Source organism: Marmota monax, unplaced genomic scaffold (genome assembly GCF_021218885.2).
Source record: "Marmota monax isolate L192 unplaced genomic scaffold, Marmota_monax_Labrador192_F-V1.1 WCK01_AAM20220418_F8-fsc00005, whole genome shotgun sequence".
NCBI classification, from domain to species: Eukaryota; Metazoa; Chordata; class Mammalia; order Rodentia; family Sciuridae; genus Marmota; species Marmota monax.
Window position 1 is genome coordinate 10528103 of NW_026692254.1, and position 27608 is coordinate 10555710.

The 27608-nt window shown below is 44.7% G+C and overlaps 1 protein-coding gene across 1 annotated transcript in view; it reads right to left on the reverse strand.

The window, feature by feature from the left end:
• Positions 1-4119: 4119 nt before the first annotated feature.
• The window catches only part of Acss1 (acyl-CoA synthetase short chain family member 1), a 61081-nt gene continuing 37592 nt past the window's right edge, over positions 4120-27608 (reverse strand). The window contains exons 4-14 of the mRNA XM_046435340.2: positions 24316-24491; positions 23739-23891; positions 19026-19173; positions 17662-17799; positions 15957-16049; positions 14317-14429; positions 13825-13951; positions 11900-12027; positions 11688-11751; positions 7750-7868; positions 4120-6104 (exon numbers count right to left, since the gene is read on the reverse strand). Coding sequence (XP_046291296.1) covers positions 5925-6104; positions 7750-7868; positions 11688-11751; positions 11900-12027; positions 13825-13951; positions 14317-14429; positions 15957-16049; positions 17662-17799; positions 19026-19173; positions 23739-23891; positions 24316-24491 — 1439 coding nt within the window. The 3' untranslated portion in view covers positions 4120-5924. The remainder of the gene's footprint in view (positions 6105-7749; positions 7869-11687; positions 11752-11899; positions 12028-13824; positions 13952-14316; positions 14430-15956; positions 16050-17661; positions 17800-19025; positions 19174-23738; positions 23892-24315; positions 24492-27608) is intronic.

Here is a 27608-nt window from a genome sequence, read left to right on the forward strand (position 1 = left end):
CATATGTGGACACTAGATATTAAAAAAGGAAAAGAAACATGGAGGAATCTCATAAAAATTGAAAGGAGATATGTAGAGTAGAGGAAAGAGAGGTGGAGAGGGAAAGGGAAAATACTGGGGAATGATATTGGCCAAATTATATTGTTATATTGTGTGCATGTATGAATATGTACCAACAGATCCTACCATTATGTACAACTATAATACACCAGTAAAAAAAAAATAAGTAAAAAAATCAAAGAAAAAAACACCCAGGTGTTTTGTACTTTTAATGATATCTTTCTATACAGTCCCTAGGAAATAAGATCATAATACCAAATCCAGAACTGTATTCCTTCCTGCAAGGTCAGGGTACCTTTTGACCAAACCCTGCCACAGGATAGCTGGGGGAGGCTGGATGCCCATCATCTGCTTTGCAGCAATTTCTTTGGAGTAGCAAAGAGTATTACATAAATAATAGGTAAAGATAGAAAAGGAATTTTGGAAGCTGGAGAAAGAGGGAACCTTGCCCAGAAACCCCAGAGCAACTCTGTTTGTTAATTATTTCTGTGGTTACCAAGGGAGCATTGTCACAGGCCCCAGAAGATAACTGTCAGCAATTGGGCAAGTAGCCTCATCATTTTTCAGTGTCTTCATCTGTAGTTTGAGGGGGGCAGCTTATCTCCAGAACTCTGTCAGTAGTATATCTGGCAGGATAGTCTAGAACCCACCCTCCACTCCCATTTTTTCCCCAGGACACTGTGAAGTAGGAAAGTTGTCTCACTTTGGGCAGCTATAACAAAATACCATAGTCTGGGTAACTTAAAAAAGATTTATTTGTCAGTTCTAGAGGCTGGAAGTTTAAAACCAGGCACTGGCAGATTTGACATCTGGTAAGAACCTGTTTCCTGGCTTGCAACTGGCTGTTGTCTTATATTCTCACATGGCAGAAAACAGAGGAAGCAGGCTTTTTGGTGTCTCTATTAAGGCACTAATCCCATGCAAAGGCTCAACTCCTAATACCATCACTTTGGAGGTTAGAGTTTCAACAAATGAAGTTCAGGGGGCAGGGAAAACAAACATTTGGAGCATAGAAAAACTCATTTCTTCCTCACTTTGATAGGATGGTTAAAAAACAAGTGGTGACTGGGCGTGGTGGTATTTGCCTGTAATCCTAGAAATTCCAGAGACTCAGGCAGGAGGATTGCAAGTTCAAGGCCAGCCTCAGCAACTTAGCCAGACCCTGTTTGAAAAGGGCCTGGGGATGTAACTCAGTTTTAGAGCACCCCTGGGTTGAATCCCCAGTGCCAAAAAAATAATAATAATAAATAAATAAACCAACCGGTGGGGTCTGAGCTGTAGCTCAGCAGTAGAGCACATGCTTATCATGCATGAAGCCCTGTGTTCAATCTCAGACACCAAAAACAAAAAAGCAAAAGACAACAACAAAACCCAACTGGTATTTACAGACTCAGAAATTATATGTTTGTTTGGTTTAATCCTGTTATACAGCAGAATTCCCAAATAAAATGAAGTGAAAAAATTCTATAATTCAGAGTAGAGATTATTAAATCTCAATTTGGCACACCTTCTACCAAATAAAAAACAAATCATCTTCAGGCAAGTACTCTCTTGATCTATATTTAAACTTCTTCTTTCCCCATCCAAGATAAGCATTTCAGTCTGGCATGATGGCAAATGCCTGTAATCACAGCAACTCTGGAGGTTGATGCAGGAGGATTATGAATTCTAGTCTAGCCTCAAACTTGGTGAGTCCCTGTCTCAAAAAGACAAACAAACAAAAAAAGAGTTGGGAATATAGCTCAGTGGTATAGTGCCCCTGAGTTCAATTCCCAGTGCTGAAAAAAAAAAAAAGAAGAAGAAAAGATAACCAATTCATAGAGTTCTTCAAAGTTTAACAGTTAAGATGCCTTAAAAAAATACAGAGATGTCAGTATCTTTCAAAAGCTCCCCCACCCCCAGGAAGGGGCCACACATGTTGAAAACAGGATCAAGGGCACAGGCTATGGGGCCAGATGTGCTATGTTGTGGTTTGGATCTGGAATGTCCCCCAAACACTTATGTGTTGAAAGCATTGTCCCCAATGCAGCAAGCAAGTTTCAGAGGTGAGATTGTAGGCAATGATTGATTGGATCGTGGAGGCTCTGATCTCACCAGTGGATTAATCCATTTGATCAGTGGATTGATCCACTAGATGACTCCCCAAATCAGTGGAGCACTTCTCTCTGCCACGTCCTCCACCATGCAGTTTCTGCCTTGGAGCCAGTCAACAATGGACTGAATCCTCTGAAACCATGAGCCAAAATAAATCTTTCCTCCTCTAAGTTGTGCTTGTAGGATATTTTGGTCACAGCAGTGCAAAGCTGAATAACACATACTACATCCAAATCCAGCTCCTGGCAGGAAGTGGGGAGAAGAATGTCTACCTGAGGTAGAGGCAACATAAGGGTGAGACAGGGTCATGGGCTCCACAACCTATCACAGGGCCTCCCTTGCACACTGTGCTCAATAAATCTAAAAGTTTCTGTCACTTCCCTGATGTGGGGTATTATGAGGGCGGGTGACGCAGCACAAGCATATCAGCTCTCAGAGAACTCCCACACCTCAGGCTAACCTCTACTTGTCCCAAGGCCAAATCTCCCTCTTCTATCCAGGGAAATGAGGGGAAATTCATGGAACCTTTTCTTTACCATAAAATCAGATGTTGTGCGTGAAACGGGGATGAATGCACACCTAACGTCATCTCATGATTTATCTTTTGATAAAACGTGGGCAGTAAAATCATGAAATGTTGAACTGTTAGCCATGATTTTTTGTTATATTTTATTTTAAAATTTAATAGGGACATACTTCCTTTAGGAACTAGTCATGCCGAAAAGCTGAATTTCCCTTTAAGCACAGCAACTTTTGCTTTAGCTAGTAGTTCAAGTGGAAATTACCTTAGAAGGCACACACTGCTCCTTCCTAAATCTGTGATTTGCCTCCCTGGCTTGTGGTCATTACCAAAGTAATCTAGCATGCTGGCCTGAGGGGCACTTATTGTTCAGACTGACAGTCTTTGAAACCCAGTCTGACGTTCCTCTCTGTTTCTCCACTTAGGTGCCCCATCTCTGCCATCACTGTAGCTGCCTAATCTCTCTGCATCTCAGTGTCACAAATTTTGGTGCTTGTCAGGACATTTCAGTGATGACAGAAAATCAAAAACAAGAAGGAAAGTCTGAGAGCAGGGTGAGTCCCAGCATTTTTATGGGGCCTGAGCTTATCCCTCAGGCTCCATTCCCCATGTGGCCTTTTCTCCAATAGGCCCTATCTTTGGTGTCCACATCCTGCCTTATCCAGCAGGGAGTGGGCAGTAGTCCCTTTACCCATGGTGTCCTTTTGTTCCTCAGTGGCCCCGACAGTATCACATGGCCAGGCCAGAACCTGTCACTTAGGCCAGGGACTATGATACTAGAAATTATCATGACAAACCCACCCTTGCAGTCAGAGTGGGGTCACTGAGAGTGGAGTGAGGATGGCTGCCCACAGAAAATCAGGGACACTCTACCAGAATAGCCACATGAGGCCCTGCCTGGGGAAGGGTGTGTGGCTACACAACTCAAGAGCAAATCCTACTATTAGTTCCCACAGGATCCAAAGGTGCAAAAACATGTCTTTTCCCAGTGAGTTGCTCTTCCATGCATTCAGAGTCTGCCTCAGATGGACACCCAGGGGTCCTCCCAGCATCCCAGCACCCCATCTCTATGCTCATCCAAACTCAGTGGCTCAAGAAAACATCCCTTGGGAATAGTCACTCCAGCTCTGACTTATGAGACAGCAGGTGTCCAGGCTTTGCAGGAGATAGCTCAGTTGTGTTCTGATAAAAATCCCGCTCCTGCATTTGGGGCAGGATACAGAAATCCTTCCCTGCCACACCTAGAGTGGGGCTACCCTAGATGTGGGCTATCCTGCTCATGTTCGCCTTCTGGCTACCCAGGATCTTGCTTCCTTCCTCACTTCTATTACCCTCCACACCAGCACCACACACTATACCTTTGTGTGGTGATGGGAATGTTTGTCTCCCTGTTGTCCAGTGGACATGTTGCAGGTACTAAACATTTGAAATGAGGGTACAATAACTGAGTGACTACATTTTTATTAGATTTCATTTAATTTATAACTAAATAGCTACAAAGAGCTAGTGTGTTGGAAAGCACAGTAATTCAAAGCCAAGTAAATTTGTCAAATAACAAATATAGGTAAGCTGTTAGTGTATATTTATTCCCTATAAGAAAACAGACTGTTCGTTTGTTATTACACTCCTAGGGATCAAACTCAGAGCTTCACATATGCTAGGCAAGCATTCTACCACTGAGCTATACCCCAGCCTAGATATATTTTTAAGTGTTATCTTTTGAGTGAATAGGGCCCTAGGGTTACATTCAGCAACAAAGACTAGCCTTAACCAAAAACATCACCATAATAAGAGAATGGACAAAATAAAGCTTTATTTGAACACCCCTGCAGATCATCCTGAGAGTTTATATCAGCAACGTAGAAACATAAGCCATTTCATAAACAGTGTCATAACTATGGCCCACCAAGTCCAGTGCGTGGCTCTTTGTTGCTAATGGTAATAAAGAAGCACCATTATTCAAAGTGTGCGTGCTATGGCCACTGCCACATCCTAGGATCACAGTATACTCGCCTGATCACTAAGAGGCCAGCACAGCAAGGCCCCATAGAAGGTGTTCAGTACCCCAGACACTCCCTGAACACCTACATAGCTACAAGGCACTGTAGGGTAGATAGGACAGCCTTTCCCTGCCCTTGAGGGCCCTGCTCCCTGATGACCTGCACCTGTGAGCAGACCCACACATGTTTTGTACACTCTCCATGAAATAAGCACTCAGTGGCCTCATGATTTACATCATTTTGCTAATGTTCGGAGGACTTAAGGCACATTGAAAAAGAGAGAGACTTGATTAGAAGCTCCAAGTCTCATCATTGGACCACAGTAGTTATTGCTGCAACCACAGAAAGAAGGGCAGAAAGAGTCAGGCAGCACTAGTGCTATAACAAGTCACCTGAGTTTTCACTGGCTTCTCTGAATGGCTGTACATATTTGGAGCATGTTCACCTCCTACCAAGAGGCATCTGGGGGGAAGAAAACCTTTCCAGATCATATCTTGGAGAAAAATGCCCACAGGAGTAGCTTCAGAAATAAAGGTGAGCATGTTCACCCTATTGCTTAGGAGTTAATTCTATTTATAACACAAACCAAGTACTGGAGAAATAGACACCAGAAAATGGACATCAAATTACAAGCTGGCAAGTTCTTAGGAGAGCTATGCAAATATGTGAATCAGATTTCAAATCACACTAAAAAACAAAAAGAGCATCCTCTGATTGTCCCCATGTTTCTCACCAGTGTAGGCAAAAAGGGAGATTTTCATAACTGTTACAATGAGTGTATATAAGGAAATCGTCACAGTACTCTTGAGTGCTTGCACATTATTCTCCCCAAATATAAAAGTATAAAAAATAAAATCTCTGCCTTTTGTATCTAAGAACATCAGCAGAAAACAATGGTTGCTTCTAGCTCTTAAGTCCGAGGAGCTGGCTCCTCTACTAGGCTTCTCGCCTCCCTGTGCTGTCTCAAAGGGACACAGATGTGGATGACAATGATTTTAATTCTTGGAAACCAAAGCCAGGATAAGTGTAACAAGTGCTATCCCCATCTGACAGTACCTCTTCACAGGTTATATAACTCTGGGGTCCCCCTAGAAGAAAGAAAGAGTCTTCAGCCCCACTTCACACTCTGGGCGGTACATGTGGGCTATGTACTAGGACAAGAGTTAGCCACCTCAGGGTGACATTTGAGGAGAACGTGTAGAGCCTAGGTGCCGATCATAGTCTGAGTGTCCAGGTAGAAGTGTGCCTTCTCACTTGGCAGCAGCCTGCTTGTCTTTGTATTTCTGGAAGGCGCTCAGAATTTCGGTGATGACACTGGGGTCCTCCAGAGTGGTGGTGTCCCCCAAGTCCTGGGCTCCGCCAGTGATGATCTTCCTCAGGAGCCGCCGCATGACTTTCCCAGATCGAGTTTTAGGAAGACGCTTTACCACCTGGTAAGGACAGCAGAAGCATCAGAATTGGGTATATCTGGCTATACTGAGATAAGGACTCTGCTTGGGGGAATGATACCCCTCACTAGGGACTCGAAGAGGCTCACTGATATATGGGCCCACATCAAAGAAGGATGGGGTCCATAGTCTCTGGCTTTCTCTTCCTACAACCTGGATCTAATGCTGGAATTAACCCAAAGGACAGCATCAACCATGGGGGGCTTCGCTGAAGGCCACACCAGTCCAGGTCAGCTGAGTAATCACCTCTGTCCTAACAGCTATACCATGTGAGGTTCCCCAGGTAGCAGCAGATCCAAGCACAGGCACCTTATCTCCATCCCCAGACAGAGACTTAGTTGGTCTGTTTTACACAAGAGGTGAGAACCATTTAACAGAAAAATTTTGTCTTGCAGTCTGAAATTTTTAACATTTAGCATTTTCAAACAGCTATGTCCATCAATGCAAATGCCAATACTTTAAGAGCAGTGTTTGGGATCTCCCCCACCTCCCTTTGGTGCTGGGGAGTGAACCCAGGGCTTCATAAATGTGACATCTTTAACAACTTTAGCAATTCTGCCTTTGGAAACATTTCACTTCACCTAAAAACTCTAGTCACTAGGCCAGTATTGTGAATAATACCAAATGAAGCTAGGCCCCTTCTGCTCCAGAGGACAATCAGCAACTCAGGAATGGTAGTAGGGAAAAAGTTAATGAAGAAAGGAATGAGAAAAGCTAAAGGGATGAAAAGGTGGCCTAGTTCTGCCCCTTAGATCTTTCAGATGAGTGATCTCTCTCACTGGAACCTGGAGATGTGTTCAGAAAAACTACACAGGGCTAGAAAATTCTGGTATTTTCCACATGTCTCTCTATCTAATATCCCTTATTTGGCTGGGGTGTGGCTCAGTGGTAGAACACTTGCCTAGTTTGCACAAGGCCCTAAATTCAATATTGTTATGGTCTGGATCATAAACATCCCCTGAAGGCCATGTGTTGAAGACTTAGCCTGTGGTGCTGTTGGGAGAGGGTAGAACCTTTAAGAGGTGGGACCCAGTAGAAGGAACTCAGGTCACTGGTAGCGTGACCTAGAAGGATATTTCAGAACCCTGGCCCCTCTCTCTCTCTCTCTCTGCTTCCCAGTTGCCATGACATGAGCAGCTTGGCCCCACCATGTGCTCCCTGCCCATGATGTACTATGCCACACAGGCCCAACCAACCATGGACAGAAATCTCTGAAACTGTGAACCAAAATAAACCTTTCATCCTTCTAAGTTGATTATCTCAGGTATTTTGTCACAGAAAAGGAAAGCTAGCACAGATACCCAGATACTAGAAATATTATTTTATTTTTTGCAGAAAATAAAATAATATTTCTAGTATTCTTTACTACCTAGTACTGCATCCGTAACCAGCCTCCAAATGCCAAAGTACAAGAACATCTAATCTTGCCCAGAACTCTCCTAAACAGATAAGTGCCATAAGCTTTGGGTGCTACAGATCCTCCCTGTCTCTTGTCATTCTCATCTATCATCCAGGGAAAATACTACTAATGTCAGTTTTAACTGTAAAGAAGAAATACACTCACAAAAGCTTCACTATTTCATAATTCGGGGAAGTAGGCTTAAAATGAGCAGTGCCATCCACTCACCAGAATCTGATCAGGCACGGCGTATTTGGCAATCTTGGTGGCCACCATAGACTTGAGTTCACTCACCACCATGTCCGCGCCACCCACATCATCTTTCAACACAATGAAAGCAAATGCAGCTGGAAGGAAAGCAAAGGTTTGAGGATGTTGGACCATACAAGATACCTCACAAAGCAAAATGTTTTGTATAACCTACCATAAATCCAAAAAATCTTTAAGCCCTACGTTGGTGACACTATGGCAGCTGGTTTCCTCGCAGCCCTAAAGATGTATGACCGTTGCATGGCAAAGTGGCAGTGATTACTTGATCACAAGCACCCTGGAAGGGCAGTCATGTGGTTGAGAGTTTGGCAGGACATATACTGTCGTGTGAATTAGCTACTGTTGGCTCAGCTGTGAGAGAACCCGTGATGTGGGCTGATGGACACAGACAAAGTTGGTGGGCACCAGCCTCACAAGTATGTGGCCAATATAATATAGCAGCCACTTGCCACAGTGGCTGTTTATTTTACATTAAATTAAATTATAATCGCATTCCTCAAATGCATGAGCCACATTTTGAGTGCTAATCGATACCACATGTGACAGGAGCTGCTCTGCTGGACAGAGCAGATATAGATATGGAACAGTTCCATCATGACAAAAAAAATGCTGCTGGCAGCCCTGGCCAACCCATATCTTAGTGCAAACACTAGGCTTTGCTTATCAATATCCTAGCAAGTTATAGAAAGGATGTACAATGGATTCCACTATCACACAAGGATCTAATCCTATTGTTCTCCACATGAATAGTCACTTCCCCAATACCATTTGTGATACCCTGTCCCTTCCCACTGACTTGTAACATCCTTTCTCTCATACATTAAGTTTCTATATACATGTGTGTAGCTCTTTTTATGGTTCATTTGCCTGTTAATTCCTGCACTAATTCCCCTCATCTTAATTCATTCTTCTGCTAGCACATATCTCACCTAATACACTATGTGGTTTCCTCATTGACCATGTTTATTTTTGTTCTCTCCCCTCTGCTGTTGGCTCCCTAAAGGTTAACACTTTGTCTATTTTACCCCTGCTGTGTCCCCAGCATCTGATACCATACACTGAACACAACAGATGCTTAATAAATGCTTGTTAAATCCATCAGTAAATGATTATTTCCTAAACAAACTACAATCTGCAGGCAAGTACAGCTTTTGCCTATGCAAATCACCTGGAAAACTCCTATTCATCCCTCAAGACCCAGTTCAGCCCCTTTGTACTCTGTGATACTTTTCCTGACTCTGCCCATAAAACTAGTTATGGTACTTGCTGTGTAAAGTTTGTTGTCAGTCCTACTACCCCCATCCATGAGGTTGTGAGATCTTTACTGGAAAGAACCCCATTTTTGTCATCCTATTAGTTGATATGGGATTGGAAGTGGGCCTGGACTATTGAGTTCTTATACAGATGAAGGGAGGAAACCACATGAAAGGAAGAAACAGTTAAGAGTTAGAAGGAAATGGATAAGGCCCAGGATATCAGAGGTCAGAGGCATGAGACCCTGGTCAGAGGCTCAAAGAGTCTGAGTCTTAATTAAACTAGTCTTAATTAAACTAAACTTAATTAAACTGGGGCTCCCCTCACTCAGACCAAGTGCAAAATAGAGGGTGTATTGATGGATACATAATAGCATTGACAATCAGCTTTGGGGCTAACCAAGAACTTAATGGGTTACTCATAGATTACAGATAAAGAGATGTTTAAATTTGTTAGAAACCAAGAAAATGCATATCATTACACCCATGAAATGTACATTTTCTCCCAACAGCCTGGCAGGTATTGAAAGGCCAGATAATAAAGACTTGCTTAGGATGAGCAAAAATGCTTAGAGCTATTGATGGGTATGGAAAGAGCCCAAGAGCCCTGAGAGCACTGAGTCAGGTGCCCTGCAGCCAAGACTCTCTCCTCTGAAACAGCCTCAGAGACACCTGCATCCTGGGCTATGCCACCCCAGGAGAGGACAACCCCAACACAATCTGCCAGACCTTAAGCTGCCCTGTGAAAGGTAGTGACTATCACATACCCCCTACATTTTGTTCCAAGTTTGCTTTCCAATGTACCTTCCCTGACTTTGCACTTATTTTCTGGGGTTTTTCCAGGGGCTGATGAACCCCCAGGACAGGGCAGAAGGTACCTGGGATCACCAGCCCCTCAGCAATACCTTTGTCCTCCTAGGGTCCCAGACCCTGAGCAGGAAGCACTGCTCATCCGTGGGACTCAGACACACTCAGCTCCCACAGCTTCCAGACTCCGGAAATGTACCAGTTTGGAGGATCTCCAGAGGTTGGGTCTAGACTCCTGCCAGTGTGAGGTCCCTTTAGAAGTTACCCAAGTCATATGTGAAGAACTTTCCTATCTTCACTCTCTTCCCACCCTAATTATGTCCAGCCCACACCTCTGCTGGGCACTGCCACTCACAGCTCTCCCATTAACAATTCTGGTCTCCTATTAACAATGCCACAGCAGCCTCATCACACATCATGGCAACTGAAAATGCTGTTTTTAAAGCATTTAAATAAATTTTAAATTCTACAATGGGTCAATTTGAGGAAAGTACTTGAAGGATTGAGTTGTAGCTCAGTGGTAGAGCATATGTTTAGCATACATGAGGCCCTGGGTTCAGAGCCCAACACTAAAGCAAATAAAAATAAAGTAGTTGAGTAAATAGCGGAACACAAATGTGGCAGGGAGGCATGTGATATTTGGGACAAGTTGTGACACAGGATGCCCCTAAAAGAAGTAAGGTAAACACTCAATCCCAGGCTACTGGTAGGGCAGAAGAGGTCTGCCTATCCAGCAATGCCCTGGAATAGGATCAGCATATGTCTGGGTCACACTATACCGGGTCAGTGTGGCCACTGTTGACTTGGCTTTACAATACTCCAGCACTCCTGCCCTTCCCCAGACACAGCCACTTAGGAATCAGCAGGCTTTGGAACAAAGCGTGTCCTCAGTAGAGAATACCATTCCGATCACTCATTTTACCTCCCCCTGCATGTCAACATGCAATGGGAATCACGGGTCAGGTTTCTCCAGAGTCCCAGCACACTGCTCCTGCACTGTGACGTACAGACATGGCAAAGGCAGAGCTGACACGAACATTGTGACCAAGCAGGTGAACAGGTGAACAGGGGAGGACTAATATGGCTGGACATTTTCTTTTTTTTTTTTTTATGTATTTGGAGGACACAACATCTTTGTTTGTGTGTGGTGCTGAGGATCGAACCCGGGCCGCGCGCATGCCAGGCGAGCGCACTACCACTTGAGCCACATCCCCAGCCCACTGGACATTTTCTTATGAACTCTCTGTAACAGAGCTTGAACAGTGCCAGGAGGAAATTTCTCAAGACCAGCCAAGGGCCAAACAGGTCACAGCTTCTTGTGAAAGAGTGTCCTTAAAGGTCAGTGAAGCCTGGGTATTTCAGAATTCACCCTAGCCTAACACGTACAATGTCCAGATTCCTCACCCAAAATCTCCACTTGAGAAGAAAAACAACAGCTTCACCCATTAAAAAAAAAAAAAAAAAAAAAACTATGGTCCTGCCCTCCAGGTCTACTCCTTTTTTAAAATTATTTTTTATTTATATATGACAGCGGAATGCATTACAATTCTTATTACACATATAGAGCACAATTTTTCATATCTCTGGTTATATACAAAGTCTATTCACACCATTTGTGCCTTCATCCATGTACTCTGGATAATAATGTCCATCACATTCCACCATCATTTCTAACCCCATAGTGGTGTAGGGAGAGGGAGCATGGAAGGAATAGACAAACTCTAGATAGGGCACAGGGATGGGAGGGGAAGGGAGCAGGTCTACTCCTTTTATTAGGGTTCCTGTGATGGGCATCAGATCAGGAATCAAAGAGGACTGTATCCTGCAGCCACTTACCTTCCCCTTTGATGTCATGGGGGTAGCCAATGACAGCAGTTTCCGGCACTGCAGGGTGGTCAGCCTGTGCATGACAGAGAAGAAAAGTGCAAAACATGGTGACCCCAGGGTGCTGAAGGTAACTCAGGTTGCACATTCCCACCCCAACTCAGAGGTCAAGAGAGGCATCACAGAGGTGCAGGGGCAAAGGAGAAGGTCCAGGCCAAGCTCACCATCGCATCCTCGATCTCCGCGGTCCCCAAGCGATGGCCACTGATGTTGATGACGTCATCCATGCGCCCTGTGATCTGGTAATAGCCACCCTCAGTTCTGTGAGCCCCATCTCCTGTGAAGTAATAGCCTGCACCACAGCAGGGGGAACAGCACCAAGAACTTGAGACCAGAACCCACAGAACTTCCAGCTTCCATGAGAAACAGAGGGACCCATGTTCCAACCTCACTCTACAGACCAAAACTGAAGTCCAGTGCTTAGCTGAATTCCTGACCTCCTGGCCTTCCTGTCAACTCCTAATGTAGACACCTCTAAATAGTACCACTTGGCTGTGTTCTAGTGAAGGTGCAGGTGGCACTGAACAACAGAACATTGATCCTGTGAAGACTGCGAAAGTCCAGGAAGCAGAACACAGACAAGTATTGCCTTCAAGAAGCTTCTCCCAAATGATGAGTCTCAGCTCCCTAAGCTTAAGATTTATTGAGAAAATTACTAGTTTCAAAAAGATAGGGAAGATGGTGTTCATATACACTTCTGATCCAATAACACAAAAGCAAACTAAGAAAAAAATAAAAGTAAACTGCACCTCAAATAGAGCATTAATCTACAGGATATATAAAGAATTCAAAAAAAACTTAAGCCCCAAAAACAAGTAACCCAATCAATAAATGGGCTAAGGAAATGAACAGATACTTTACAGAAGAAGAAATATGGTTGGTCAACAAATATATAAAAAAAAATTTCAACATCTATAGCAATTAGAGAAATGCAAATCCAAACTACTCGAAGATTTCATCTCACTTCAGTCAGAATGGCAGCTATTATGAAGACAAACAACAATAAGTGTTGGCAAGGATGTGGGGGAAAAGGTACACTCATAAATTGCTGGTGGGACTGCAAATTGGTGTAACCATTATGGAAAGCAGTATGGAGATTCCTCAGAAAACTTGGAATAGAACCACCATTTGACCCAGCTATCCCATTCCTCGGTTTATACCCAAAGGATCTTAAATCAGCATACTATAGTGAAGCAGCCACATCAATACTTATAGCAGCTCAACTCACAATAGCTAAACTATGGAACCAACCTAGGTGTCCTTCAACAGATGAATGGATAGAGAAAATGTGGTGTACATACACAATGAAATATTACTCAGACTTAAAGAATAATGAAATGATGACATTTGCAGGTAAATGAATGGAGCTGGAGACTATCATACTAAGCGAAATAAGGCCAATCCCCAAAATCCAAAGGCTGAATGTTTTCTCTGATATCTACATATCTACATATCCACAGTGTGCAGGGGAGGAGGGGTTGTTGGGAAGAATACAGTCACTTTGGATTAGGCAGAGGGGAGTGAAGGGAGAGGAGGGGAATAGAGAGTAGAAATGATGGTAGAATGAGTCTGACATTAATACCCTATGGGCATATATGACTACATGACCAGTATAATTCTACATCATGTACAACCAGAAGAATGGGAACTTATATTCTATTTATGTATGATGTGTCAAAGTGCATTCTACTGTCATATATAACTAAATAGAACAAATTTTTTTGAAAAGTAAATTGTAAGAAAACTCTCAGAATTTATGACAGTTTTCCATTTCATTCATCTTTCCTAATAGCTAACAGGATGCCCACTATGGGCCAGGTGCTGTGCTTATGGGCTTCACACCCATGTCCACCAAGCCCCACACAGGCCCCTGAGGTGGGACTGACTTGCATGGTAGAGATAAGAAATGTCAGGGAGGTAAAGAAAGAGAAGGCTGGATTTAAATTCATGCCCCCAGAGGGCCTATTCTTAACCATTGCATTGCAATGCACTCAACTGCTATTAACTTAAAGCATTTCAGTAATCCATGGAAATATGATTCCATGAATCTATGGGATAGGCATGAAAGTCCCTTCTTCAGCACACTCACCTGGATATGCCTTGAAGTAGGAATCTATGAATCTCTGGTGGTCGCCATAGATAGTCCGAGCCATTCCTGGCCAGGCCTGGGAGATGCACAGGGCCCCAGAGACATCACTGCCCTCCATGACATTTCCCTGCAGACCCAGGGAGACGAGTGTGAGAGAATGGGTAGACTGACAAGTAAAGAACTGAAAATCAGCTTGGCCTGAGGCAGAAAAATGACAAGCCAGGGTCCAAGTAGAACTGCCTCAAACTTTCCTCCAGAGGCACCTAAGGAAAGCCCTGGGCTCACTCTATGCTGTGATGCCATCAAATGTCTCTCTGAGAGGGGACTGCATAAGTGCTGCATGGGGACTCTGGTCTGTGATTTAGAGTCCAGACCCTGGGTACACACAATGAGGGAAAGGAGAGTAGAATAGACAGGGGAAGCAGGAGGATGCCTGGTGATTGCAGTTAGGTGCGGGTGCAGAGGAACAACCTCCACAGGGCCCTCACACACCTTCTCATCCAGGAGAGCAGGGATGATGCCAAAAAAGGGCCTCATGGCCATGCCAGGGAGGATTTCTGCCCCTTCTTCTGAAGGCCGAGGTGCAATGCAGATGCCTCCTGTTTCTGCAAGGATAATGAGAAGAAATGCCAGATTAGCCTGGGAGTCAGTGACAAGTTTGTCCATACTATATCCTCAAAGGACTTGTGACACATCTTCTGTGCTCTGCCAAAGTGGAAGGTGGATGGGACCATGCTTTCTGGGGCACAAAAACTTTTTTTTTTTTGGTACCAGGGATTGAACTCAGGGCACTCAACCACTGAGCCACATGCCCAGCCCTTTTTTGTATTTTATTTAGAGACAGGGTCTCACTGAATTGCTTAGTGCCCCGCTGTTGCTGAGACTGGCTTTGAACTCATGATCCTCCTGCCTCAGCCTCCCAAGCCGCTGGAATTACAGGTATGTACCACCGCGCCTGGCTGGGGCAAACTAGGCTTGGGTTTGGGTCCCTCCACAGGGACACAAGCAGAACCCTAATGCAGGGCTCAGTCCTGGAAACTCCACATTCTGCAGCTGGGGCAGAGGCCTCCCTCTGCTCAGGGACCCTTCTGTGTCAGACCCTGTGTGAAATAGGAGAGGGCAGAGTCCACTCACTTACATAGTAAGATGGAGGAAAAGAACTGATCTGGGTCAGTGCCCATTTGACCCAACAAATAAGAGAGGCCCACAAAGCCTAATCCTCGTGTCATCTCTCCCACTCGTCTCTGTCTGCATGGAAATACATCCTGAGACTGAGCTGTAAAAGAATCTCCATCTGTGACTTTCTGAATGAACAAGAACTGTGCTATTCAGAACATCTCACTTGCTGGCTACTTGAAGATGGAGACCTTGGAGAGTTGCGTTATTTTATCAGCAGTGACCTCTTGCCCAAACATCCCTGTACGTCAGACATCCCAGAGAGGCGGGGACAGATCAAAACAAAATGCCCACAGAAACACTTCTTTCTCCCACTAGAATTTAAACTTATGGTCTCTTGTAACACAGTGCCCTGTCCCCATCAGATGTACCAGTGTTCAGAAAAGGGCCCCTTGGGGCTGGGAATGTAGCTCAGTGATTGAGTGCTTGCCTAGCATGTGAGAGACCCGGGGTTGGATTTCTAGCAACAAGGGAGGAAGAAAGGGTGGAAGGGGAGGGAGGGAAGAAAGAGAAGGGGAGAAAGAGAGGAAAGGAGGGAAGGAGGGAAGGAGGGCTGGAAGGAAATAGGAAAGAAGAAGGGGAAAGGAGAAGGAAAGGAAAGTGAGGCGAGGCAAGGCAGGAAGGGAGAGAAGTGAATACTGAGAACTTACTACATGCCAGGCCTGGGCCACATACCTGAGTTGTGTCGTCTCATTTCATCCTCACCCAGAGCCTGTGAGGGAGTACTCACTTTACAAGTGAGGAAACTGAGGCTCAGAAGTCATTACACACAATCTTAACAGCTGTAAAACAGCAGCCATGTGTCGAAGAGACTCATGCACGTGGTACTCATCACACTTCCTTCTGACAGCTCAAACCTTGGTCTCAGCCTCACCCACTAGACCCTCCAGAATCAAGGCTTATACTGAGACCAGCACCCCCAGACCATGTCTCCTTCTCCTCGGGAATAGTCTCACCTGTCTGCCACCATGTGTCCACCAGCGTACATCTGCTGTCCCCCACCACCGTGTAGAGCCACTCCCAAGCCTCATGGTTGATAGGTTCTCCCACTGAATCCACACATGAAAGAAAAAAGAAATTAAAAGATCTCAAATAAACCTGAAACTAAAAGGAAGAGATTGTCAAGGGGGAAACAGCTCTGTAATTTTTCTAAAGGACATCTGGGGAGATCTGAAAAGCTGTAAGTTATCATGTTTGTGGTCATCAGAGAAATATAAAGGATACCAAGGTGTTTTCACTATTAGGAGGTCAAAAAGCAAAAAGTCACCAAGAATGTGGGAGACACAAGTATCACATACACTGTAGGAATACAATTTGGTACAGAATTTTTTTGAGGGGGAATTGAGACATATTTATTAATATTTAAGACTAACCATGCCTAATACAACTACTTTAGACAATCATTGAGCCAAATATTTTAAAGCTAAATATAGAGCTGGGGATGTAGCTTAGTAGAGTGCTTTCTAGAATACATGAAGGCCTGGGATCCATGCTGAGTAACAAAAAATAAAAATAATAAATATACATTTACCCTATCACCCCAAAATTTGACTCTTGACACACTCCACAAATGAGTGTAGAGCTGGGTTAGTGGCATATTATTGAGAGGCTGAGGCAGGAGGATCACAACTTCAAAGCCAGCTTCAGCAAAAGTGAGGTGCTAAGCAACTCAGTGAGACCCTGTCTCTAAATAAAATACAAAATAGGGTTGGGGATGTGGCTCAGTGGTCAAGTGCCCCTGAGTTCAATCACCAGTACCCTACCCCCCCCAAAAAAGAGTGTAAATACCCACCAAAAGTGGACACATACAGTCATAGCATCTCTGTTCATAACAGAAACTATAAACTACCCTCAAGAGTAGAATGGATAATAAATTATGGTATATCCGTCCAATGGGATACCACAGAGCTGTGAAAATAAACAAACCTCTATGACTCACACAGCATGCTCTTTGCCTATTTGTACAAAATCCAAAACACACAAATTAACCAGGAACACTGACCCACACCTATAAACCCAGTGACTGGGGAGACTAAGGTAGAAGGGTCGAAAGTTCAAGGCCAGTCTCAGCAATTTGGTGAGCCCCAATCTCAAAATAAAAATTAAAAGGGCTAGGAATATAGCTCAGTGGTAAAGCTCCCCTGGATTCAATCCCTAGCACAAAAGCCAAAAATCAAAACAAAGCAAAAAATCCCACAAAAATTAACCCACCATAAGAAAGGCCAAAAGCAGTCATGGATAGGGGATACTATACAGAGCCTTCTGTATTCTATTCTATATTCTTCTATTTCTAGAGTTTGATTGGAGTGTTGGTCATCAATTTAAGTCTGTAAGTAAACATTCCTCAAGCTAAGCCCTTGACATTTGTACATTTTACCATGTCTTATACCTCAATGGGAAGGAAAAAAGAAGTGCCTCTGCCTTAAGTGTCTGCCCTGATAAAATACCCGCAAAGGGCTGGTATTCATCCTGTGCTTACCAGTTTAGACCCACTGTTGCCAAAATAGTGAAATACTCTCCTGTTGTCTGCCTCCTGCTCAGAAGCACCTCTCCCCCAGTCCAATGTCTCCTGGAAGAACAGCCCATGTTGCCGCTAAGCCCATCCAGATTTTGACAGCCCACTCAGGCAGACCTTCTCCTGCCACAAGGTAGGCCACTCACCTGACCCCAGTGTCCGCAGGGAGGAGCGGTCATACTTCTTCACCCAAGTGTCGCCATATTTCAGCAATAGCCGGACAGCTGTTGGGGCTCCATAGAACTGATTGATCTTTAACCTCTGCACTGTCTCCCAATACCGACCTACAAAAGAGCCCAAACCCACAGTCAATAGGAGAATCTATCAAACACCATCTATTTTAAACACATCTGGAGACAAGCCCAGTGTTACTGAGTGCAGGGTATACACAGACATCTACATGTAGTGTAGTCACAAAAAAAGAGACCCATACCTGTCCCTGACAGAGAGAGGTCCTAAAGGCAGCCTCCTCCCAGTACTCCCCAAATCCAAGGCAGCATGTTTGCACCTGGATTTGGATGACTACATCCACAATGTGTACCCCACATGAGCTAGACAGGAATTAGCTCAAAGGGATATCACTATGAGTTTTCAAAAATGACATCAAACTTTGACATAGTCACAAATTAAAGGACCCCTAAAGGAGTTAGTGGTCTTACCCCTAGTAGCACAATCTCTGCTGTGTGTACACAAAGCCATGTACCCAGTATGCCTAGCATGCACACACCTGACCCCTCCTCCCACCAAAACCAAACTCACACCATTCCCTGAAATGATGCAAGTGAGACCACATGGGCCATGACTCTCCATCCCTAGCATTGCCCCTACACCCACTTCCTTGGTTGTATCCATCCCCATTTGTCAGCTAAGAGAAGCCAGGGGAGGTAAGAAAGAAGTCTATGCACTGTAGAATGCTCGGGGCAAGAGTCCACAGGCAGAGTTGCTATGGTTCTATTACATTAAAACAAATTATTTGGGGACAGTATGTTATGTGAGAGAAGATACCGCAGGCAGCAAGATGTGACCATGTTCTCAAAGTGATCTCAATTTAACAAAGTGGCTCCAGGCCATACATGGCCTTAAAGGATCTAGCAGAAGGGCTAGGAAGGACAGGATAGGGGGGCAGCTGGCCTGGGCTTCAAGGAAAGGATGGATCTGGTCAGGTGAGGTGGCCACAGAGGTGAGAGGGACAGTGCTAAGGTATTGGCCCAAGGCAAGCATCTTAAGTTAGACAGACAGGAACACTGCAGTGGGTAGTTTTGAGATGAGGTAGCTTCTGGCTCATAATCAGACTCCTTCATATTGAGCATCTAATCTTCCTGAAGACACTCTGATAGGTGCCAGTCCACTCAGCAGTGCTCAAGGCCAAGCCACTCCAGTGTCCACTTTAGTTAGTGTCTTGTCAATCACAAGAACCACCCCTTTCCAGAGCTCAGCCTATGCCTTAATGCAGGCCTTTTCCCTTCCCTACCACCAGTGCTGGAACCCAAACAGGATCTTCAGTTCTTACCAGCATCGGGGTAAACAGGAGTGCTCTCAAAAAGGACACTGGTGGCTCCATTGCAGAGGGGTCCATACACCACGTAGCTGTGTCCTGTTATCCAGCCAATGTCAGCCACACAGCCAAAGACATCGCCTGGCTGGTAATCAAACACAAGCTGTGAAAACAAAAGGGGGACCATTAGGAGCTTGTCCTTCCACCCCACCACATGCCCACACAGTGTGTGCATTGGTCTGTAACTGAGATGCAGTCACCATGGCCACCAGTGGCAGGATGAGAGAGTGCATTATGGAGGCTTCATATAGTGCACAGAAGGGGAAATACAAAACTACAGGTATAAGAAACAGTAGATGTGAGCCTGTGGGAACTGTCTGGGAGAGCTGGCAATGTCACTTTTCTTGAAATAGGTGTACACTCAGAGGCAAAACTTTTCTACCTAGTTGTCTGTTTAAGATATGGGCACCTGGACTGAGGGCATAGCTCAGTGGTAGAGTGCATACTGAGCATGAACAAGACCTTGGGTTCAATCCCCAGCACACACACACACACACACACACACACGGGCACCTTTCTGTATTACTTTATGCTGCAATTTTTAAAATCCCTTAAAAGCTGCAAAACACAAAAGGCAAAAAGACCAAAAACTTCACTGAGTATGATTAGCTTCTAAGAGCTCAAGGAGAGATATTTGTATTTCCTTCATTCTGGCTGAGTGTCCAACCAGAGCCTAATCCTGTCTTGGGATCCAACTGCCCATCTGTAGGAAACACAGAGAACAGAGGGACACCAGGGACAAATGGCCAAGTGCTACAACAAAGTTTAAGAAAATGAAAGGGATAGAGGGCAACCCATCCCTTTCATTTAAAAAGACATCAAAAATATTGTGACAGGGGCCAGGCCGAGCACACACCTTTGATTACATTGACCTGGGAGGATGAGGCAGAAGGATCACAAGTTCAAGGCCCCCTCAGCAACTTAGTGAGAATCTGCCTCAAAATAGAAAATAAAAAGAATTGAAAATGTATCTCAGTAATAGAGCACCCCTGGGTTCAATCCCCAGTATCCAAAATAATAATAATAATAATAATAATAATAATAATAATAATAATAATGTCCAGGGATGAACTTGTGGATAGGACAAAACTATAAAAAGAAAAACACAGAACAGTGATTATTTGGAATATAGAAGAGGGGGCTATGGTCATAAAGGGGAGGTTGGTAACATTCCATTTCTTGACCAAAGTGGCATTTGCCTTATAACTCGTTAATTTGATTTGAATAGTTTTCTTTATCTATGTTCTAAAAAGATGTTTTTAAAACTCTGGTCAAATTGGCCCCCAGGTCCTGCTCCTGAAGACTGCTGTTCAGTTTCTCCAAGGTTTGCAGGTAGCTCAGTGGAGTTTACAAGTGGCCAGGTGAAGCTATTTTTCCAAACTAGGGAGTTATTTTTCCAGGCTCCACAAGAAAGAATGCATTTTCATTCTGTGGCCCTCATCACAAAATGTTCAAAAGTCAAAAGAATTATTAATACAACTTGAACCCAAATTGCCAAGTCTGTCATGAGACTGCAGAATTCTCCCCCTATAGTGCATGGAGGGAGACCAGTCTCTAAGGGCCCAGTAGCCAGCAGAACCCCAACCCCACTATACATCCCAGACATTACTCACACCTCCAACACACTCCAGAGTCAACCATTCTAAACCAAGCGAGCAGCACACCTGTAATCCCAGCAACTCAGGAAGCTGAGGCAGAAAGATACCAAGTTCAAGGCCAGCCTCAGCAATTTAGTGCCATAAGCAACTTAGCAAGACCCTAACTCAAAATAAAAAACAAGTATGTAGATCAGTAGTAAAATACCCCCAGTTCATCTCCAGTATCAAAAAAGAAAGGAAAAAAATCACAAAAACCAAAAACCCTTTTCCCTAAGAGCCTTAATTCTATAGTATAAGCATACATGCATGTGTACACACACAAACACATGTGCACATATACACAGGCAAGCATATGCACATATACATGTACCCATCTATATGCATGCAAACTGCACTTACACACATACACTTGTGCAAGAGCCCACATACTAACATCCCAGTGATTATGATGAGGGCACCAACAACATATTGCGCCAATGGCTTGACACACCTAGTCACCTGAGCACAGTTACCTGAGCTGCAGGACAGCCCCAGATGTGAGGACTTTTAACTCCACCTTACAGCAAAGGGCACACAGACTTGGATTAACACAAGCTAATCCAGCCACTGCAGGGCATAGCTGGACACACATCTGGTTGGTAGTTCACAGTTACCTAAACAATCTTTTTCCTATGTGTTGCTACCACTGAGCAGAGAAAGTTGTATAGTTGCCTACTTTCCTGTGGATGCCGAGGTCTCCCTGCATCCCAAGTCCTGAGCACTGGCATGGGGCAGTCCCTAAATATCAAATGGATGAGAAGAAACACACTTCTCTTTCCATTATTTTTCATATTTAGTCTTATCTATAGAAGCCTAAAAGTCTCTGTTCCTAACACTTCAAAAAACCTCCACATATTGAAAAGTCATTCAAAAGATGTCCCCCATGCCTATAACCCCACTTTTTTTGCTCATGTAAACAGTGTCTGGGAAACACTTTGAAAACACAAATAGGCTGGGCATGGTGGCTATAATCCCAGTAACTAGGGAGGCTGAGACAAGAAGATCACAAGTTCAAGGCTAGGCTGGGCAATTTATCAAGAACCTCAGTAACTATGCCAGATCCTAAGGCAAAATTTAAAAAATAAAAATAAAATAGTTGAAGATGTTGCTCAGCGATAGAGTGTCCTTGGGTTCAATTTCCAGTACAGAAAGTAAGAAAGAAAACACAAATAACAAAGAATCTCACCACATTTGCAGCTTCCCTAATGTATGTTTTATATAAATTGATAGAAACAGATCCACTTTGACTTTCCTGGCATTTGGTCTCAGTGATTATGTGTTCCGAAACATTTTTACTTATACAATCTGCCAATCTTTGTAACATCCCTACTAGGAATTGAGGAGGAGTCGGGTTTCAGATGAGCAAACTGAGGTCAAGAAAGGTCCAGTGACTCAGACAAAGTCAGCCAGCAGCTAGAGGTAAATATGTTAATATATATTCATGTTCGGCATGGCATATGATCTGCTCAGCTGATTCTGTACTACATCTGTCTTTCTGCCTCACTGTCAATGTGCTGGGCATAAGTTCTGTGCTCTAGCACTTCCTTCTCTTTCCCTCTGTAACTCCCTCTGGGAAATTCCTTACCTTACTTTCATCTCCAGGAGGCACTTCCCCAAGAGACCCAGCCTGCCCAGTCAGAATTTTCCATCTTACCCTTACTGCTACCCATAGAGACCAAGTCAGAATTAACTCTGGACCCCAACCCAGCCAAGATTTTTCTGAGACTGTTGAGGCTTTCTCTGGCTCCTGGGTCAGCCTGGCTAGGAAACTCACCTTCAATACAAGATTGCCAAGGCAGGGAAAGATGCCACCAGCCAGGTCAGCATCCAAGCTCTGCTTTTATATGGGCCAGTCAGGTCATCTGAGCCAGTCAGTTCCCTTCACCACTGCCACCAGCAAGAGCTAAGTTGGCTTTTTACAACACAGTTTAGTCCACAGATGGTAGCTCAAAACTCAAGTCCACAGGGGACATGTCAGCTACTCCCCAAGGTAACTACAAATACCCTACTAAATCACTATTCCCCACCCATCCACATTTAAATGAGAACTGTTTTGCAAATGCATTTATTGGAATAAAAAATATGCTCTATCATTGATTTATACTGCAAAAGTGTGGCCCACTATAATGCAATTTCCACATAGTAATTTAAGTTTCCTTATAAAAGTAATTTTTTTTAATTTTACTTTTGAAATGAGCAGGAGATAGAACCCAGGGCCTGGCAGTACCCATCCTCAGCCCTCCTCCTCACACAGGCCTCTCTACCTTGTGAGTCAGGGCAGCATACAGCAGGTGTGGACGAGCCCCTTGGGGGTACCGGTGCTTCCCGAGGTTACAGCATATGCTAGGTAAGTGCTCTGCCACTGAGCTATACCCCTTGTCCTTTTTTTTTGTATTTTGAGACAGGGTCTAAGTTGCTCAGGCCAGCCTTAAATTTATAATTTTTCTGCCTCAGCCTGGAATAGCTGGGATTTTTCAGTTCTGGGATGGAATCCAGGACCTCACACACACTAATCATGTGCTCTACCACTAAATCACACCCCCAATCCTTGCAAATTTCTGTTGTTTAGATTCTTGTATTTCCCCAACAGAGTTGTAATATACAACTTTTTACGTTTCGTATGGAGCAAGGGACTCATGAAGTCAGAAGTGCCTGGGCCCAGAGCATCAGAACACAGCCCTGCTGATGAGAAGCATCAGCCTGATGTCAGAGCCAGGGAGGCTCCATCCCACAGGCATCAAGCTGACTGAGGAGTGGGGGCAGGTTAGAGGACTGCAGGGCCACAGTCAGGCTTGGATGAAGGGCCCTGTCTTGTCTCACAAGCATACATCCCTGCTCCACTATCTCAATGGCATGACTCACAGTGGCCCTGCTTATGAGTACACCATAACAAAACACCATATCACATCAAGAGGCATCATCCCACTACAGGAGGAATTCCTTAACTGCATACCTCCCAACCCTGCCCAGAGCCTGCCGGTGGCATGGCAGTACCCATCCTCAGTCCTCCTCCTCACACAGGCCTCTCTACCTTGTGAGTAAGGGCAGCATACAGCAGGTAGCCTGCCTGGGTGTGGACGAGCCCCTTGGGGGAACCAGTGCTTCCTGAGGTGTACAGCATGAAGAGCATGTCCTCGCTGTCCATGCTCTCTGGGGTGCACACAGGGGCCTCTTTGGCCATTTCCTAGAAGGGAGAAGAAACACACAGCAGATACAGGGCAGTTAGTCTCTCCCCTTCATTCAGCTTCCCTGAGAACACCATTTCCCCAGCTGCAGTGGGACTCAGCAGAACAGATTCAGAGCACCTTCTCTGGTCTGCCCAGGTTTGATTCCAAACGCAGAGAAGACACAAAATAAAAAGATGGATTTGGTCTGTACGTTTAGCTCAGAAATTGAGACATGCTTGGTATGCACAAGGACCTGGGTTCAATTCTCAGCATGAAAAAAAAAGTGTGTGTGTGTGTGGGGGGGTGAATACAACAAAGGAACCCTGACACCTGTAGGGAACCACAATTGAGAACTACAGCCCAACCCCAGACCCTGTTAACCAATTTCTTCTGTTAATTAACCCTGTTAATCTCAAACTACACAAAGTAAAGTAAACCCACCTGCTCAAGGGGAATGTCACGATCCCCCATGTGGACCTTGTTGTCTGTCCTGTGAGCCACCAGGACATGCTGGACAGTTGGACAATTCTTCACAGCTTCATCCACTATTTTCTTCAGCTCCACCACACGCCCTCCCCGGAGTCCTTGGTTGAAAGTGATAACCACCCTGCATTTGGCTAACAGAGACAACATGGACATGTCTAATCAGTTTCCTCCCTGCTTCAACCCTCGTAGCCCAACTTGAAGCCACACATCCCAGGCCTAAGAGTGTCATAAAGTTTAATTTTGAGTAAAAGAATCAATCAAAAGAGTGGCTTTGCTATGCAGCAGCTATGCTATGCATGGGCTGTCACACTGCCCATGGCAATCATGGTGGCAGTGCAACACTGAGAGGTAAAGGCCAAGTCCACAGTGTCCCAGTTCCAGGGGCATTTTTATAAGCCAAGAACCTTCACTGTCCAAAGAATAGAGACCCCTCCACCCTGGTGGCTTCCCAGGAGCTGTCCATCTACCTTCACCTTTAGATCAACGCTCCCCCCGGTTGCATTTGGTCTTCAATGACTGAACCTGGGTCAGCCAGGCCCAGGACTATATTGGGGAACCTGAGCTTCCTAAGACAATAAGGCAAGGCCCAGAGCAGGAAAAGAGAGACACACAAACTTGGGCATGAGGATCATAGGCAAAGGAATTATCCTTTGCACTGTATCTAATGTGGGAAAACCCAGAGAGAACAAGACTGTGGTTGGTTATTATATAGTCATTCTAACGAAAAGTCTGGAAAAAATATTCATTGTTACAATAGGCTGTATGGAGGGCCTATTGTAGAGCAAAGGACACAAGTTCTGAGGAATTACTCCCACCCCAGTTCTCCTCAATCATTGACTCTCAACAGAAGAATAATTACTTCAACTCCCCTACCTGCATAAGGAGTCATCCTGATGCACATGAGCTATGCTATCACTCAGGCTTCCCTGTGGATGAAGTTCTGGCTGACCAATGTAGACCCATCTTTCTGAACCCACTTCCCAATACCTGAGGACCACCTCCCAGATAAACTGCCTACAGTGGGACTCTTGTCTCAGGATCTTTTCTATGAGAGCAATAAGTCACCATATTCCTGAGCCATATTTCTGTCTGAAAATACTTTTGAATGACATACCCAGGATCTTTTTCCTCCTAAGAGCCCTAGAGATGTCATGAACTTGAGGGCTACCTGAGAATTTTCCAGCACAGGACTTTGCAGCCACATGACCCCATAGGCCCATCTCTAGATTGGAGAGACTGAAGAGATACTCTAGACCTGCCCAGGAGCAGCCATACCTTCATGGGGCACTAGGACACCCACATGGGTCTGGCCATATACATTCTTCGCTCTTCAGATCTTAGCAATATGTCACCTAGGGAAACTGAGTCAAACATGAGGCCTATCAGAGACTCTCCAACTCTATATCCCTGTAGGTGGGTGTGACCTGAGTGCCCGATAGATGAAGAAGGAAGATGACCATCTCCCACCCATCTCCCATGTCGAAGTGGCAGCTCCTTCTCCAGCCTCCATGACTCATACCTCACTCCTGCATTCTCACTTGTCCAGGGCCCCACTGCCCAAGCTGTTTTCAAGGTCAGGACCCAGGGAGAGTACCTAGGCAGGACAAGGTCATCTCACCCACTGGATCATTCTACAGCAGAATGATGGGGATAGGGCTAGTGGGGAATAGGCAGGAGCCGTGTGACACTATCTGGGAGGCCTCAAATGTCCCTTCCTGGTTTGGAACAGGTCTTGGAATCTATGTTAGTTCTCAATCACTCCCTTGGAAATGACCACAAACTTCGTAGCTAAGGACATCTCTTTTTAGTTCACTGTTCTACAGAACAGGTAGCTTGACAGTTGCTCTGGACAGAGTCTTGCAAGGCAAAAAGGAAGGTGTTGGCAGGCTGAGCTCCCATCTGGAGGCTCTGGGGAAGAATCTGCTCCCTGACCCAACTGGCTATTGGCAGAACTAAGTTCCATGAGACTTCAGGACCACAGTCTTCATTTCCTGCTGACTGTCAGCCTTGAACTATTCTTAGCTTCTAGAACCACCCACATTCCCTGGCTCATAGTCCCCTTTATCTTCAGATAGCAATAAGCAAGAGAGAAGATAAAAGAATAATGGTGACAGCCTGGAAGCCGGGGCAGGTTGCTGGAACTCTAGAATCATGCATACCAATTAAGGTGGCTACCTGGCTCATGGCAAGACCCTGGTGATCACACTCTGAAAATACACCAACCTTCCTGGTGGTAGACTGAAAATAGCTACAGATTCTTTGACTTAGTCTTATGGAGAAAGATAATATAGGTCCTTTCCCCTTGTATATGGACTGGCCAATGAATGGTTTGACCAATGAAGTATAAAAAAAAGGATGCTCTGTATATTCTAGTTCTGACCATAAGGACAATCAGGCAGTCTCCACTTTCTTCCTCTAGGAACCATGTCATGAGTCTGACTGCCTGAGGTTCTCATGCTGCGAGGAAACCCACGACAGCCACATGGAGAAGCCACACAAAAAGAAAGAGATGCCAGGTCAGCCCCCAACTATTCAAAGTCAATCCAGTTGGTGTCTGGAAATCATGGAGCAAAGAGAAGCCATTCCTACCAGGCCTATCTGATTCCTGCCCCACAGTTCGTGAAATAAAACAAAATACATTATGTTCAGTTGTTGTTTTAAGCACTAAGTTTTGGTGCAGTTTGTTATACATGAAAAGACAATCAAGAATGTCCCTTGTTGGCCCAAGAGGACCCAGACACTGTCTTAACAGAGTCTTGCCCCCAGAAACTCAATACCAGGAGAGCTGGACACAGAAACCAGAGGGTGTTGGGGCAAGTTTTTCTTAGTGGCAACGTTCTGAAAAAATGTTACAGGAGGTCCCCTGCTAAGGCCCTCAGAGGTGGTGAGACCTCTGCTTTCCCAAGCTGGTGGTTTAAGAATCCTGAGATTCTGGGCACTACCCCAGCATCCAGGTACTAAATCCCTAGTCTTCCAGAATTTTCCAGAGTCAACTGTTATTGCTTGTCTCAAAGTATTTTAAAAAACAAACTTATAACCATGGCCACACCAGCAAGAGAGGAAAGGAGCAGCCCAGTGTAATGTTAAAAGAATAAACTCTGGTGGAAGAGCCTGACTCTGGATATGTCACTTAACCTCTCTGTGCCTCAGTTTCTTCATCTTTAAAGAGAAAATAATAACCTCCCACCAAAGAAAAGACCAGGACCAGATAGTTTCACTGATGAATTAACCAATTTATGGAAAAATTA